Genomic DNA, 16,301 nt, shown 5'->3' on the forward strand with positions numbered 1-16,301 from the left:
CACGGATGGAGGCATGCCTGATATACGCTCGTGCAAGTGCGGACATCTGATCGTTGCGAGATGAGTAGCGATAGCGAAGAACGACCTCGGCACTTGTGGAGGAGGGCAGGCACAGCAGGCGAGCGCCCCCCCTCCATCCTCCCAACCACGAAAAAAATGAGAGTGGAGGATGTGCTGTGGCGAGCAAGTATGGTGAATGCTGTGTACGAGATGCGCAAGCAATGAGGGGGAGGGGGGGCCATGCACACCTACTCCCGTGGAGACGAGCGCTGATATCTCCAGAGGTCTCCGCCAGCCCATCACGCCGCTTCATACATGATGAGCTCGATCACAATGCCGACACCGCTGACCAGCGCGTTGAGCTGGAAGAGCGCCTTGAGAAAGGGGATGCAGAGGGACGTCATGAAGAGGTTTAGCCCCAGCACCACGAGCACAACAACGCCAAAGGACGTCGTGAACAGCTTCGAGATGAGGTCAATGACGTCGATAACCGCCACCTCCCCGACGTCCTCGAGGAGCTCAGCCCCGGCGGGATCCCCAGCCGCGTCTCCGCTGGAGGCGGCAGCAGCATCGCCCTGCTGCTGCTGCTCCCGAAGGCGGAGTTTGTCGTGACGACTTAGACGGCGCGCCGTCGCCGAGAGGCTCACCCGCCCGGACACGCGCAGCACCTGGCGCTTCAGGAACTTGTAGCTCAGCATTGTGTAGCCCACCAAGCCGAGGGAAAGTAAGATGGTCCCGTTCTCCAGAATGATGCCACGCCACCCATGGTGCACAATAAAGGAAAACCACTGCCCAGTGCAGAAGGGCACAACCATGTAAAGTCGGTCGCCGAGGCTGACAAGATGGTGGGAGGTGGACATACGGATGCGGCGGCAACGCGGCACCCCAGACGAAGGAGAGGAGGCAGATGCCGTCGCCGGCGTGGAAGGCGAGCCAGGGTCGCTATCATCGCAGTAGTCCTCACCGACGCTAGCGGGGCGCCGCAGCCCCGCATCCTCGACGACCTCGTCATAGCGATCGAGCAGCACGAAGAGATGCGGATTGCGTGCGTGTTTGCCATCCACAATGTCCTTCACCTTGCACAGTATGCCACTGAAGAGGCCAGTAAGGAGCGACACCACAAGCCACAGCCACGATGGTCGTGCAGCAGATGGCAGCACCTGCGCCCCCGCGCTGGCGCTGCTCGAGGAGGGCGACGACGAAGTTGGCAGCACCGACCCTGCCGACGAGTACAGCCATCCGTACCCGCTGAAAGTCCCAAGTGCCCACGCCACCGCCATCAAGTACTCCCCCCCGTTGTGCTTGTGCACGGCAAGATAGTATGTGACGAGGATGGCTGCGGCGCTGAAGGTCAAGACGCGCAGCAGCAGCGGCAGGAAGACGGCTATGTCGAAGCCAGCGGGAAAGATGTAGTAGTAGAGGAAGCTGTGGCGGGGCCGGGCCATCGCTCCCCCTGCGACAGAGCCGCCATAAGCGGCCGCCGCCGAGGAAGCAACCGACACCCCAGCAGACGCGGAGGACGTCGCTACCCCTGCACCGCCGCTGAATGCAGACGAGGAGGAAACACTGCGGATGCCGGCGCTGGACAGCGCGCTGAAGCCTCCAGCGGGAGGCGACTCCGCAACAAACGCGCGACAGTACGCCACGTACACCGCGGCGAGGGAGTAGGGCAGCCACAGAAGCAAAGACGAGGTTGCCAGAGCTGCCTCAAGCGAGCGCCCATCCGCGTCACCAGTGGCGGCGCGGCGAGAGCTTCCCGAGGTGCGCGACTTCATCGTCAGTCACGGGAAGCAGAGGAGGTGTCACACAGAAGAAACGAATCTGAGTCGCAGAGGGGCCTATGATGTGGCGTAAATCAGAAGAGAGGGGGGAGCGGGGCAGACACCGCAGTAATGGGCAGTTAGAGAGCGCCAAAGAAACACACGGCGAGAGCGGGTGGAAGCGGCGCCGGGAGTGTGTATCAGAGGCGGGGAAGAGAGGCGCGGCTCGGAGTCTGAATCGCTGCGTTTATGCTGAAGCGAGAGAGAGGGCACAGCCACGGGAGGTGGGGGAGGGGGGAATGAGCGAATAAAAACAAAGAAAATGGCGAGGAGCGTTCGATGGCGCAGGAGCGGTGCGGTGCGGGCTGGGGGAGGGGAGGGGGGGCTGTCGTCGCCTCCCTTCTCTTACTGGATGGAGAAGAGAGTTTGGCAGCTACGGGTAAGCGTTTGGCGGCGGGTGTGTGTGTATGTGTCCGACGCCGTGCACATGCTGGATACCATAGACACAGAGATGGTGCATCGTGTACACGCCGGTAGATCAGTAGATGGGGATGGAGGGAGGAGAGGGGGGAGAGAGAGAGATGCGGTGGTCCGCGCCTTAAGAGGGAGGGGATCATTGACGTGAAGGTGAGGGGCGTCAGTACCGTGCCTTCGCCATAGTAACGGTGGCCTCCCCCGACTACCGAACCGGAGAAAGGAAGCGATCAGGAGCCTCCCTCACACTCTCTCATGCTCGCTGCTTTGCCATCTGTGTAGGGGAGGGGGGGGCGGGGCGGAGTGAGTGAGTGAGGGGGTGCGAAGGCGTCGAACGCTGCTCACAACCAACAGAAGCAATGGAGTGCTGAAGCTGCCTGTCACATGGGATCGGAGAAAGGGCCATCTTCACGTGTCTACCTGCGTGTGCGTATAGGAAGGAGAGGGGGGGGGGCGGAGGGGAAGTGTGCGCGGCAGACTGCACCTCAGTGCGCGAGCGCCCTCCTTCCCTGTTCTTTCGGCATTCCTTCCACCACCACCACCCGCCGCCCCGCCACCCACGCACACACGCACAGCGAGACAGAGAGACAGACCATAACAGACACGGCAGCGTTTTCTGTCTTCATTACCTTTTTGTGTGTGCGTTTGTCTGCATTTATTGCCTCTTTCGCGTCTTCTGTTACTCACACCGGCAAGTGCCTCGCCGTCTCTTGACACCAACGCTACCCTCGCCACGGCGCACGGCCACTTGCTGGAAAACCTGCCGGCACGCACTCGGCAAACGCCGGGGGAGGGAAAGGGGGGAGGGGGCCTGGTGGATGTGGGTGTGCCTGGAGACTGGCGACTGGGGAGAAGAGGTGAAGACGCGCCAAGAAGGGAAAACGAGATCGGCGTAACGCTGACAGCCTGTACACGCGCATCCGTACACACTGCCGTTCGTGTGCATATTTTCTCTGCAGACCAATAGGGTGAGTGAGTGAGTGAGAGCGGGGGGGAGAGGGCAGACGCGGAGCTCCGCCCATCTCTCTCCGCTCCCCCTCTCTCTTCCCTACCTGCCCTCTGCTCGGCACGGCAGTCAAGCAGCGGAAACAGAAACACACAGAAAGTACAACGCGTACATACACACGCACACAAATCACCACCACCAAGACAGCCCGAAGCGCGTGCCTCATTGTAGAGAGTGAAGCTTTAAATATAAAAAAAGAAGCAACGACATATACATACACACGGCGCGGCGGGTGGGGGTGTGGGGGGGCGAGAGGGGAGGGAAGGGAGGCGACACGGTCTATCAACGGCCTTTGCATATATATATATATATATAGGTATACATTTACATGCTGGGGAGGGAGAGAGGAAGAGAAAGGCAAAGCGAAGGAGTGAAGCACACACGCACACACACAAATGCGTGTGCGTGTGTGCTTCACTCCTTTTCAGAGAGAGCTGTACATGAGTGCACGCGCTCTGTTGTGTGCATGTGTGTGGAGAAAGGGAAGGGAAATCGGCGTGTGGGGGGAGGACGGGGGGCCGCGGATGCTGTTGCTGAATACTGGGGTCGTTGGGGGGGGGGCGCATGAGTGCACCGGCACGTCGAGAACGCTGGCGTTCACTCGCCCCCGTCCCACGAACCCACCTGCCCATTCACCCGCCCTATAAGGAGAGCTCCTTCACTGTCTTTTTTTTTGTGTGTGTGCTGCTGTGGTTCTTTGTTCGTGCAGGACCTTGTGTCCTCAAGAGCGTACGAAGATGAGACGGGTAACGTCCTTTTCCTGCTCCGTCAGCATCGTGTGCGTACCGCGTAGAGCAAAGCCCTCCTCTTCCAGTGCCTCAATGATCACCAGGAAAACCATGGAGCGGCCCGTCTGGTCGCAGTAGTGCTGTCCAAGGTCGATGCGCCAGATCTTGTACCCCTCACCAACTTCTCCAGGGGCCAGGCCGGTGGAGCTCTGGCGCGGGGAGGTGTTCTGCTGACTGCCCTCCCCCACGCCATCAGCGGCGGCACCGACAGACTCGACGCAGCTCACTTCGCCACACGGCACCGTCCCGTTGCCGCTGGTCAGGAGGAACTTTGCAGACTCAGTGGGGCGCTGCGTAGGCGGGCTGGTCGTGGTCTGCTTCGGCAATGCGCGCTGAAGGGCTTCGATCGTGTCCTGGCGGATGCTTGCCCCCTGGATAGAGATGGATGGGGGGTTAAAGGTGCAAGTCACGATGACGTTCGGCATTGTCGCTGGTCTTCTGTAGAATGCGTTCGGTGGTAAACGCGCGGCGAGGTGTGAATATGTGTGTGTGTGAGAGAGAGAGACGCAGCGGGGGCTGACAGGCAACAGACAGAAGGGTTTGTATTCGGTGGGGGGGGGGGGGGGTAAGACGGCTTGCTGTGTATCGGGGGGGGAAGTGAGGACGAGGCGAGGGGAGAGAGGGCAGAAAGTGAGGAGAAGCGACACGGGGGATACGAGCAGTGCCACGGTTCACTGACACAGATGAAGATGTGGGCCCCTCAGAAGGGGGGAAAAAGGGAAGAAAGGCATGCCCCGACCCATCGACGCTGTATGCAGGGGCGACCCGTTCAGCGCTCCGATCACAACTCAGGCGGAAAGGCAACGGGACCGATGAAACGCATCTGACGAACTCTCTGCCTTTGAAGGAGATGAAGAGGGGGAGAGATGGGGTGTGTCGTGGTGGCAATGCTGCTTCTATGCACGTGATATTTGCACACACATACATACACGGGCGCGCCACCAGCAGGCCCGGCACATCGCTGCGGCTACCTTCACTTCTTGACGGTGATCACTTGCATCATCCTTACGCCATTAGCCGGGAGTCCATCTAACTCCGGAGGGGTGGGTGGGCGGCAGGAGGGACTGAGGAAGAAAAAAAAAGGTGAGACGCAGTGGGCACAAGGTGAAACAGACGCGCTCGATAAGGAGGGCAAGGGTGGGTCTCTGTTGCACGTTTCAACTCGCCTCGGGGTTGTCTTCAGCTCGATAGGAAGAGGAGCTGAGAGCACGCGATGGCAACGCCAGCCGCTGAGAATACATATAGACAGCGAGTGGCGAGCTCATCCCTTCTCTGTTTGACGTCCTTCTCGGGTGCGGTCCCGCGCCGCCTTCTCCTCCCTCCCCTTCGCACACCTCAGAAAACGCTAACCACACACACACACACATATATATATGCATACCACGCCACTGTCGCAGGACCGGGACTACTGAGTCTCCTCGGGAAGGAGGAACTCGACGGTGCGGCGTGATGCGCGGGAGCCAGATTTCTTTTCTACCTGACTATCAGCCGCAGTGTCCGCTGCAGTGGCGCGCACCTCCTTCTCGTCATCGATGCAGCCACGCAGGCCCTCGAGGGAGCCGCCGCCGGAGGAGCGAAGCTCATCTGCTAGCGTGCCGCAGGGTCTCATGCCCGAGATCTCCCCAAGTGCACCTGTAGCAAGCGGCGTGCCTTTGCCAACGCTGCACATATGACGAGCTGCACGGGAGCCCCCGCCTGCGGTGCAGCCGCCATCGACGCGAATGAAATTGTGATTCCCTCGCGACGAGGCGACGACAGATTCGGGCTTGTCAGCGGCATGCGACCTCCAGAGAGCCGACATTGATGTGCCCTCGCTGGATGACGCGAGGCTGCTGTCATGGGGAGGCAGGCAGGAGCGGCTGGGGGCGATAGAGGAGACCATAGGCGTCGCTAGGCGCGAGCTGAGATGGTGCGCTGTGCCAGGAGCTTCTTGCGACGCACCTGCCGAGTACTGCGGTGACGGGGAAGGAAGCAGCTGAGACGGCTGCGCCAGCGAACTCCGCGATACCGGGGGCAAACCGGCACCTCGAGCCCTCGGCAGCTCACCCGAGCGCCACATGGATGTACCCCAGGCCGCGGCGTCCGCGGCCGGTGCCGGCATCGGTGCGTGACTGAGCAAGGAGTACGACGGACCTTGTCTACCATCGGAGCGCCACCCATCCGCTGGCGCGATGCCGTACAGCTGAGACTCTTTTCGGCCCCACACAGAACTCTTCGAGTCGCCTCTCTCCTCATGCAGACGGCGGTGCTGTGGCGGCGGCGGCGTGGTGGTGGTGGTGCCGCCCAGCGGGAAGACACCCGTAACGAAGAGCGGCGCAACGTAGTGAAACCCTGGAAGCCACGACAGCGCAGACCCGATCGCATTGTAGCGGGGAATCATAATGACCTGGCCACCCCCTTCACGGGTGCCGCGCACCCCTTCAGACCTGGTGCCCTCCGCGCGGTGCCGCGCTCGCGGGGGCTCGTAGAAGTCCCGCTCCTCTCTCAGCGAGGTCGCGGCTGCCGCGAATGGCGCTTGATTGGAGCTGCCGCTGAGGCCAGGAGGAGTCTGCGGTAGCGCACTGGGAACGATCGGCGCCGCTGCAGGAATGCCGGGGCCGCTGCTCAGCGCCGCCTCCTTGCCGCCGATGCCCTCGTAGGCGCAGCGCCAGAACCAGGAGACACCACGCAGAACGCCCTGTGCGCCACGATAGAGGGAGCCGCGAGAGGGCATCAGCTCGCTGAACCCCTCCACACTGCCGCGCCGAGCACGGCTACTACCCGCGACGCTCAGCGACCCAGGACCGTATCGACGGTAATACTCCTCTTCCTGCAATGTCATTGGAACGTATCGGTCTGCGCCCGCCACGCCGGCGCGCCGGCGCCGCTCAGCCTCCGCTCCCTCCAGCAGCGATGGCGAGCCCCTCTCGGTGGGCGGCGAGCCGGCTGCGGTGGAGGCGGCCTCTTTCCCCGGCTCGCACTCCGCGGCCGCGCCGCAAGCCCACGGCTCTACCACGCTCATCTCCGGTACCACGATGCCGTCCCCGCGAGCCATCGCCACGCGCGCCGCCGCCCAGTCTACTGCGTAGGGACTTTGCGGGCTCAGAATGGCAGCGTACAGGCGCGCAGCCGAGCCGCACAAATGCCCAGGCGGCACGTTTGATCGAGCGTGCGATTCCATGGCGCTACGCTGCTCCGCGTCGTCCGAGACCCCGTCGTGCGGCTTCTGCATCCGCTGGCGGCGCAGCAGCAAGTCCACGAGTCGTGGCGTCGTGAGGTAGGTCAGCAACGCCGTGTCCGTGTTCTCCGGCCCCAGCGCAAATTCCCTCGCCGGGCGGAGAAAAAGGCACGGCGACGACATCCGCACCGGTGGGGCCGTTGATGTCGAGGCCCTCACCCCTGTCTGCATGGTGTGCAGCACTACGCCGTTGATGCGGGCGATGGCCCGCTGCGCCGCCGCCACAGTGGCGAATACGCACAGCAGCACAGCACTTGTGTAGATGGGGCGCCACGGCATGTCGGGGCTGGGGGCGCGAGCAACGAAGTAGAACACACCCGAAAGGGCTCCCTCACCACTGCTCTGGCCGCCTGCAGTGCGGCCCTTGGCGTCGCCATCGCCCGCCTTGTCCGCAGCCACGCTGTTGAGAAGGACGATGGCATCGTGCACATCATTCACCAAGTGATCGGACTGAAGCAGTCCGAACAAGAAGGCGCTCCTGTCCACAAGGTCTGCCGTCGGGAACGTCACGTGTCCAGCTGGCGGCACCGCTGTCACCGCAGCCACCGGATCACCCCCGGGCCCCATCGGCAACGTCGCACCTGAGGGCCCAGAGTACGGCGCGCTCGAAGCCTTTGCCTCTACGGCACCTCTTTGCCCACGCGCACTCGGCCATCTCAAGTCAGCTGCCTTCAGTGGCTCGGATTCGCTGCCGGGGACGGTGGCGCTGGCCGGAGAAAACATGCCGTGCGCGCCTCCCCTCTCTTTTTCTTCACAGCAGAGAGAGTGAAGACGCAGGGGGTAGAGGTAGGTGGAGGACTACCGCTGTTTGCGTGCTGCGCGATGGCCCCCCGCGTCCACGACCGAAGAGCCTAGGCGGTCAAGCGGGCCGATGTCACACCTTGCAGAGGGTTCCCGAAAAGTGGCGGCGGCAGTGGATGCGCAGGCGACCGGAGGGAAGCGCAGGGGTTATATGCGTACGAAATGTAAGGGCAATGGTGCTGCATATGAGCTCGTGGGGCAACAAAGAAAGGGGGAGAGAGAGAAGGGGGGACGGAAGATGCTGACAGACGCACACGCGAGATCGAAGAGGATGCAGAAATGACCCTGAGCAGCAGTCTCATGAGGAAGAGACGACGACGACAGCAGCAGCAGCAGCAATGACGCTGCGGAGGCCATGAAATGCTAAGGCGGCGCGGAAGGGCTCTAATAATAAAAGCAAGTAGATACGAAGAGAGTCATTTGAGTCTTACGATGATGGTGCACGTCCCGCCAAGCATGATGACGCTGCGGCACCCAATAGCTCCACCGGCATACCATACGCCTCCTTCTTGAGCCCGAGTGCATGGGCACAGACATAGTGAACGCGACCTGCCGATCTTCAGAAAAGATGCAGTACGCAGACGTGCACACACACACACACACAGCACCACAAAAAGAAGCTGAACGATACGCAACAAATACCTCAAAAAGAGAGAGCACTTCTCTTTTCTTCTCTGCCCCCCCCCCCTTTTTTTCAACGCGCGCGTTTCCCACCGGACAGCGCACGAGTCGAACGATACCCCTCCCACCGCGCCCAATGCACACAGGGCCGCTCGCCAGGTGCTAAAAGGCCATGGGCGCGTGCTGCGGCACTGCCGGCGTAGCCGTCGGAGAGCCGCCCTCCCCTCCCCTCCCCACCCGCAGCGCAGCAGGCCCCCCCTCGCCCACCAGCAAATGGCGATGGCCAAGGCCAGCGCGCCCGAGTGACGGCCAACACCGCCACCCAGCACCTGGCCACCGCCCCGGTTCGCGGTGGGCAGCGGGCCCCGGAAGAAGCCAGAAGATGCGGCGCGCGGAAATACCTCTCCGACGCCATCGGAGAGAGCGACCAAGGGACAAAGAAAAAGACACCAGCAGACACACACACACTTGCACACACACAAGAAAAATAAAATCCGGCGGCTGCTTCATACATAGACTAAGAGGAGAAGACGAGCGCATGCCAGAACTTGACGCGAAAACAGGGGGTAGGCGTCACACACACACACAGACAGACAGACATAAGAACGAAGTGAAGCTGCGCGCAAGTGGTGAAGCGTGCTTGCAAGAGACACGCTGAAGAGCGGTCTGGCAGGATTACATATACTTGGGGAAGAGGGGGAGGGAGAGGGAGAGAGAGAGAAGCGGGAAGGGAAGAAAAACGTAACAAAAAGGGGAACGGTGCGCAGGCGAAGGCGATGAGAGAAAGCGGTGTGAGAGCAAGGGCACAGATACAATCGAGCGGAGAGGGCACAGACAGACGGGCGAGAGAGGGCAGAGGGGAGAGACATCGACATGCGAAAAAGAGGCAATGACGGTGAGAACACAAAAGAGAACACGAACAAAGAGAAAAAAAAAGTGGGAGCAGAAAGGGAGAGGAGGGGAGAGGAGAGAGGGTCATGGAAACAGAAAAGGTGAAGACCATCACTGTCCACAGATATGCCCGAGAGAAGGGGGAGGGGAGGGGGGGCAGAGAGAGAGAGAGGCCCACACGAGATGTACAAAGCCGTCTCAGAGAGCTTTACCCCCTTCCCGAACTCGACCGAAGAAGAAAAAAAAAAAGCGAAGGCATTCTGTCAGCAAGCACAGCTGTTCGGCTCAAACCTCCGCATGCTGGTGAACGTGAGTAACTATGCGTGTGTGTGTGTGTGTGTGAGCGGGTGGACAACAGGACCCGAACTGAGAAGAGGGCAACGACACTTTTATAACCGCAGGAAAATAATACAGAGCGAGAGAGGGAGAGCGAAGGGAGCCAATAAAGAAAAGGAGGGGGGAAGAGAGGCACAGAAGTGTGAAATGATGGAGAGGGTGAGCGATGCAGACAACACACACTCTCACACACACACAAAGAGGGGACGGGAAAGGAGGCAGCAAACAGCATCACCAAATGTGACTAAACGAAAAAGAGAGAGCGGGACAGAAAAAAGAAAAAACAGGAAAAGAAAAACGTCTGCGCCATCGCCACAGCGCAGCGACGCGGAAACGGAGTGCCCACCACCACCTCCCACCAATTCCTCCCATTAGGGCAGAGGGAAGCAGCGTCGACGTCTCAGAGCAGAGAATGCGTGCACCATAAGAGAGGGGTGACGGTGGGGGAAAGGCAAGCTGCCATGGCGCTCCCCCGCATCGATTCCTCAACAGAGACGTGGAAGGCGAAGCGATGGGGCAGGGGAGGGAGGGAGGGAGGGAAAGGGCGCTCACACCAACACGCACGCGCACAATCGCTCTCGCACGTGCTCAACAACAAAGACACAAATCAACAGAGAGAGGGAGGAGCAGAGGCCTCCGCTCGTTGAAGCGCATACAAAACGCAGGAATGGGGACAGCTTCGTTGATGTTTGCCTTTTCTGTCGAAGACAAGAGAAACAGAGGCGGTAGAGTGAGAGGGAAGGAGGGAGAAGGACGCGACGGACGCGAGAAAAGGAAGCGTACGAAACCGACAGCGGCGTGCCTCCAATGATGTGTCGCACTTGACAGCGTGAGAGGGCGATACACGCACGTATTCGACTTGAGCATGGGAGCACCCAGGACGCAGAGTGGTGAAGCGAGAAGCGTGAGGTAGGAGAGGGGAGGGAGAGGGGGGGGATAAAAACCGTTCCACAACACGCGCTGGCAACTTGACCGTGAGTGGCAGCGCGTGTTGCTCTGTCCCAAACTACGCGGTAAGTTCTGAATCAGGCGACGACTGCTGACCCGTCAGCTTTGACGAGTCGAGCGATGGAGAGCTTTCGCCGTCGGAGTGTAAGTCAAAGCTGCCACGGGCATCTGCGCAGCAAAGGGCCCCGTTGTTGCTTGGCGCGTTGGAGATGACTTGGTGATTACCACCGGCGCTGCCGAGTCCGCCGCCTGCTCGGCTGCCAAGTCCGTTGCGGTGAAACGCTTGCTGCTGTTGCTGCGTGTGACGGCGACGCGCCACCACTTCCACCATCCAGGCATGAATAGAGGTGTCTCGGGGTTGCAGGATAGGGTGGTAAAAAAGCTCCGCCGCCGTGCTGCGCGCGTTGGGATTGCGCTGCAGACAGGCGAGGAGGAAATCGCGCACGCCCGGCACGTCGCATGCAATGAGTAGCTCACTGTTCTCGCCCATGGCACGGTAGTACTCGCACATTTCCGGAAGACCCAACGCGTGCTGTGGCAGCTCCACAGAAAGCACCTCGGCGGCGATGCAGCCGATAGACCACACATCGCAGGCGCGCCCGTACGGTTCCCCCACTAAGATCTCAGGCGCCATGTACGCGAACGTGCCCTTGATGAGTCGCAGGTCTCCGCCGTGCTTGTGCACAGCGGTGCCGAAGTCTGTAATCTTGATGTGCCCCTGTCGAAAGAGGACGTTGTCCGGCTTCAGGTCTCGATGCACGATGCGCATGTTGTGCAGGTATGAAACGGCACTGATGATCTCTCGCAGCAGCTGCTTGATCTCCGGCGGGTTGACCAGCTTTCCGCTGTGAATCAGCGAGCTCAGTGAGCCGCCGGTGCAGAGCTCCATGAAAATGGAAATGCAGTTGTCGTCGCGCTCGCAGTAGTAATACCGCACGATGTTCGGATGCTGCAGTGAGCTCATAATCTCCACCTCCTGCGCGATCTCGCGCAGCTGTGAGCCACCAGCGGTGGCCGCCACCCCACCCGCCTCTTCCTCCACACCTGCCGCCCCGGGGGGCGCTGCAGAGTTCGAGCCGCCTGTAAGGGAGACGCCGCCGGCACAGGCCCCAGCCACTCCGCTGCTCCCTTGCAGTGCCTGCTGCTCCTCGTCTTGGCTCGAGTCCTCCTTCAAGTACATACGCTTCACTGCGCACTTCACCCCTGTATCCTCCATCTCTGCTTCGAACACGTTGCCAAAGGCACCCCCACCGAGTCGGCGGCCGAGAGTGTATGGCGGAACTTGAAAAGGCTGCGACGGGGGCTGCTGCTGCTGGCGCTGTTGCTCCTGCTCGAGAAGCACTGGGAACGAGACGCAGTCGAGCGCCGAATCCACGCCCACACCAGCCAGCAAGAGAGCGTTAAAGGCGGTGCTAGAAAACGGAATCAGCAGCCGGGCAGACAGAGGCACGCTGGCCGGGTACGCCGTCGGCGAGCTGGAGAAGAAGAAGACAGGGCGCCCCTCCACTTGCAGCCACGAAAGCGCCATCTCCAGCGCTGCAGACCCCTCCGGCACGTCTGCGGCATGAATCAACATCACCTTGAAGCGTGCGGAGCCGTGCCTAAACGTGCTGTCAAGCGCCTGAAGGTTTCTGGCGCGCGAAAGCATAAAGTTGTGTTCCCATAGCGCCAGCGCCACTTGAGAAAGCACACTCATATTCCCACAGAACAGAAACGCTGTGACGTTGGCATTCCCTGGCACTTCAGCGAGTCCCTGCAGCGACAGCTGCTCCTGCGCCACCCCCTTTTCGCCATCACGCCCCCCTCGAGTGAGCTGCTCCTGCCTCTCGCTACTCCAGCTGTCAGCGGTGCTCTTCCTCGCCGGCGCCCCAGTGGCGCCACTAGTGCTGCTGGGCATCACTTGTTTTGTAGGGCTCAGCACCGGCTTGGCACACATGCCCTCGTACACCCGGTGAGACGGCTGCTGCTGCTCAAAGGTCACGCGACTCAGCAAGACCGCATTTTCGCGATCCCCTTCAAACGCCTGCTCGGCTGTGTCACCAGCCTCCAACGAACGAGTGGCAAGGGAGGCGTAGTTTCCATGCCCCACTGTCACGTCATCTCCGAGGCTGCTCCCTGCGCAGCCGCTGCGATGCTTCCCACCCTGCGGCCGACCTGGCAGGCGGTAGTAGGGTGGCGCGTTGGCATCCAAGCGTGTGTTGCCCTCAGTCAGGGCGCGCAGATTGCGCACTGCCAGAGAGACTCCGTCCTCTACGTACTCGTCATCAGCATCCGTGTTGTTGTCACCCGTAGGGTAACCCCTTCCACCGGTGCCTGCCACGTCCCGAGACACCTTCACCGCACCGAGGTGCCCGTACGCGCTTACATTCTCCCCCTCTCGCTTTTCCTCCATTTCCTCTTCCTCCATCTTCTGCTGCGCCGCACGTACCGCCTCCTCGCGGAAGTATCTAGCAGCCGTGTCTGCATACGTGTTGTGATGCAATAAAAGCACGGCAACCACCTGCATCAAGGCCACCGCCACGCTGAGCGTCACGGAAAGCACAACGCAGACAATGAGTTGGGTACGGCCAAACACAGCCAGAAAGACAATGCACAGAATCGAAATAATGAACAAAGCTACCCAGCCGCACGCGACAGCCCATCGGTGTTGTGCACACCCCAGCCACTGTCGCACCGAAAACAAGCAGGTGCTGCGAAGCTGACAAGTCTGCTCTGTAGAGATGGCGTCGAAAAGGCGTGATGAGACGCAGTCGAACTGGGTGCTGTAGGGACCTTCCTTTTCCCATGTTGACGCGACATCCGCAACAAGCAAACGCACCTTCGGCTCTGACCAGCTTACCAAGAACGGGTTCAAGTACACCCCCTCCAACTCGAAGACGGAGAAACCGATACGGCCCTCAAGCGCATGGAGTTCTTGCTCCTGATTTGGGGACCACGTCGAAACTAGGGATAACGACGCATCGCTCGAGTGGCCGTGATTCTCCTCGAGAGGGGTCTGAGATGCTCGACGCTGCAGCTGCAGCTCATTCCACTTGATGATATTGGCAAAAAGGTAGAACAAAGAGGGAACGCATAGCCACTCAAGTTCACCGCGGCAACTGGCAAGAGAGCGCCCCTCCGCGAGACTGTCTATGCCGCGCTGATGTTCGCCTTGTCTGGAAACATTGCCAACGTGATGCGCGTGTCCATCTCCCCGTGCGGTGACGCTTTGCATTTCGGAAACTCCATTACCATACGTGTAGTTCGTTTCGCTACTAGACACACTGTCACTCACCCTACTTTCGATGTGGCGATGAAGGGGATTTGCGGCTCTAGCTGCGCTGCTTGTATTGCCACCGTCACCTGCATGTCCCGCGGAGAAGCCTGTCTGCTCCTTGTCGCTTGCCCCCAGCATCTCCTTCAGAAACCGGGCGCTTCGTCGGCCGCGACTGGGGCTGTCGCGCGTGTCAGTTGTGGTAGCATCACCGGCTACAATACTCGTATCCAGCAAACGGCCGGCGCGAGCACCAGCGGCGGGCTCGGCACTTGGAACTTTTGCCTCCGCAACTTTTCCAGATCTGGATGCCCCTCTAGGGCCGCTACCTGGTAACTCTGCTTCGACGCAGACAACAGGCGTTGTGCCACTAGCAACAATCGCTGTTGCAGGCATGTCACTGCTTCGGTGACACAGAGATCCAGTCTCCGTAGAAAGAAGTCGGACTTGCTGGCGCGACGGTTGCATGCGCCTCTCTGCCTCGGTAGCGATCTTCCTTGGGTCAGTGCTCATCTCGCCATGTGCTACTGAGGGTATTTCTGTCTCAGCTTTTGTCGAAGCGATCACTGCTGCGGTCGCCGATGTGTTCCTGTGGTAGGGATTGCGAGAGACACAGGCGCTGTCACTGAAGGCGGGTCGACCAGCGGTGGAAACTGGTATTTCCACGGCCTTGAGATTTCTGTGTACCTGTCCAGCCTTTGCACCGTCATCCTCTGCCCGGTCGTGATGCAGGGCAAAGGTTGCAGTGCTAATCTCTGACTGGCTGTATGAGCGGCTAGCCAAAGTTCGACTCTGCTGAGTATGGCCATCAGTATCTGAATTGTCACGTTCCTCGTGACTGGTGCCCTCAGCTGGACGCTGCTTGCCACTTCCCCCAGAGACGTGATTGTTTTGTGAGACGGTATTTCTGCTGGGCGCAGTGCTCTGCACTGTGACCCCACCGTCGTACTGTTTATGAACAGATAAAGAGCATCCCCTTGCCTGATCGGCTGCCGGTACCTGCTTCGTTCCTGGTACCGAAGAAGTCCGCCGCGGAGCTGTTGTCGCTTTCAGAAACGCCACAGTGGCGTGCGCGCCGCTTTTGTCTCTTTTTGCGCTTTCCCTATGTCTGCCGCCATCAGAGGCTTCCATTCCGCCGATTAAGTGCAAAGTTGAAAGCCTAAGCTACTAGCGGATGTTTGGCCAGCCCCTACTTCAGCGGATGCGCTCAGCTGCAACCAAGCAAGAGGGCAAATAGATCGATTGCTCTACAGAGAATCCTGGCTTGAAAGCTCTGCAGAGAAAGTCTTCAGGCACCTTAAGAAAGCGTTTCGAGAACACGGGGCTAAGTTCCGTTATCAGTAACCCACCACATGCGCTAGCGCGGGCTCTCTCACTTACCGGTACGCCGATATCAAGAAGCCGAACCTTTCAGTCGGTGGTCGGAGCCCCGCTTATGGCTACTAACGCAGACGAGAGCGCTTTGCCTCTCCGAAACAAAAACGTAACCGAGGAGACTGAACTGTAGAAGGTGGAGCCTCAAGACGGTGGGACTCCGGCTCGTAGAGGAGCGTTCGATCTCAGTAGAATGCTGTATCGGTCGTCACGCCACCTAAAAGCGGCGAGGGTCACAAGCAGTCGCAGTTTAAGATTTAGAGAAAATAGGCACCAGCGTACGAAAAAGTGAAAGATAGTAATGCAAATAGCGAGGCAGCAGAAAAGGGGGGACAGAATCAGAGAGCTTTTCTGCATTAAACAGGGGCCGCAAGATCACCCGACTTTTGGCGAAAGAGTCCCCTTCCCTCACTGCACATAGAATATGGCCACTAGAAAAGAGAACTCGGGCTGTGGATACCCGAGTGGGAGCGGCAGTGCCTTTGGTAGTGTTTGAAAGTATGCACCCGATGTTACATGCGTCGTTCCCTTATTAATGTTTTTTTTTCGCGTAAAAACCGCTAAAAGACGCTAGTTGACTGCTACTTTTACCCCTCCCCACTGGCACCGACTCGGGCCCCTGGGTCTATCCAAAGAACCTTGTCACTCTGGAAGCAAAACAAGGTGTGTGCGAAACGCCTCCAAGTTACACCAAATGAGTCACGGAGAACCACTCATTACCAGATGCGAAAAGTTCTTCCGACCATTCTGAAACATTTGCTCACAAGCTGCCCAGAGAGGTTAAAGCTGGGTAAAGCTTGAGCGTGAGAAGCGATCGCTCTCGTAATAGACT

General features: G+C 59.8%; 4 protein-coding genes across 4 annotated transcripts; all 4 read right to left on the minus strand.

The window, feature by feature from the left end:
• Positions 1 to 299: 299 nt before the first annotated feature.
• Positions 300 to 1,775, minus strand: LSCM1_08271 (uncharacterized protein; the record flags this gene model as incomplete). Its single annotated transcript, XM_067325606.1, has 1 exon — positions 300 to 1,775. One exon carries the CDS (start codon positions 1,773 to 1,775, stop codon positions 300 to 302), a length of 1,476 nt encoding a protein of 491 aa, XP_067181633.1.
• Positions 1,776 to 3,961: 2,186 nt separating this feature from the next.
• LSCM1_08272 (uncharacterized protein) lies at positions 3,962 to 4,453 on the minus strand (the record flags this gene model as incomplete). Its single annotated transcript, XM_067325607.1, has 1 exon — positions 3,962 to 4,453. The coding sequence occupies one exon, from the start codon at positions 4,451 to 4,453 to the stop codon at positions 3,962 to 3,964; it is 492 nt and encodes a 163-aa protein (XP_067181634.1).
• Positions 4,454 to 5,433: 980 nt separating this feature from the next.
• LSCM1_08273 (uncharacterized protein) lies at positions 5,434 to 7,968 on the minus strand (the record flags this gene model as incomplete). Its single annotated transcript, XM_067325608.1, has 1 exon — positions 5,434 to 7,968. The coding sequence occupies one exon, from the start codon at positions 7,966 to 7,968 to the stop codon at positions 5,434 to 5,436; it is 2,535 nt and encodes an 844-aa protein (XP_067181635.1).
• A 2,932-nt stretch (positions 7,969 to 10,900) lies between these two features.
• LSCM1_08274 (uncharacterized protein) lies at positions 10,901 to 15,226 on the minus strand (the record flags this gene model as incomplete). The annotated part of the gene is made up of 1 exon (XM_067325609.1): positions 10,901 to 15,226. The coding sequence occupies one exon, from the start codon at positions 15,224 to 15,226 to the stop codon at positions 10,901 to 10,903; it is 4,326 nt and encodes a 1,441-aa protein (XP_067181636.1).
• Positions 15,227 to 16,301: the final 1,075 nt, after the last annotated feature.

This window comes from Leishmania martiniquensis, chromosome 2 (assembly GCF_017916325.1).
Source record: "Leishmania martiniquensis isolate LSCM1 chromosome 2, whole genome shotgun sequence".
Taxonomy (NCBI): Eukaryota; Euglenozoa; class Kinetoplastea; order Trypanosomatida; family Trypanosomatidae; genus Leishmania; species Leishmania martiniquensis.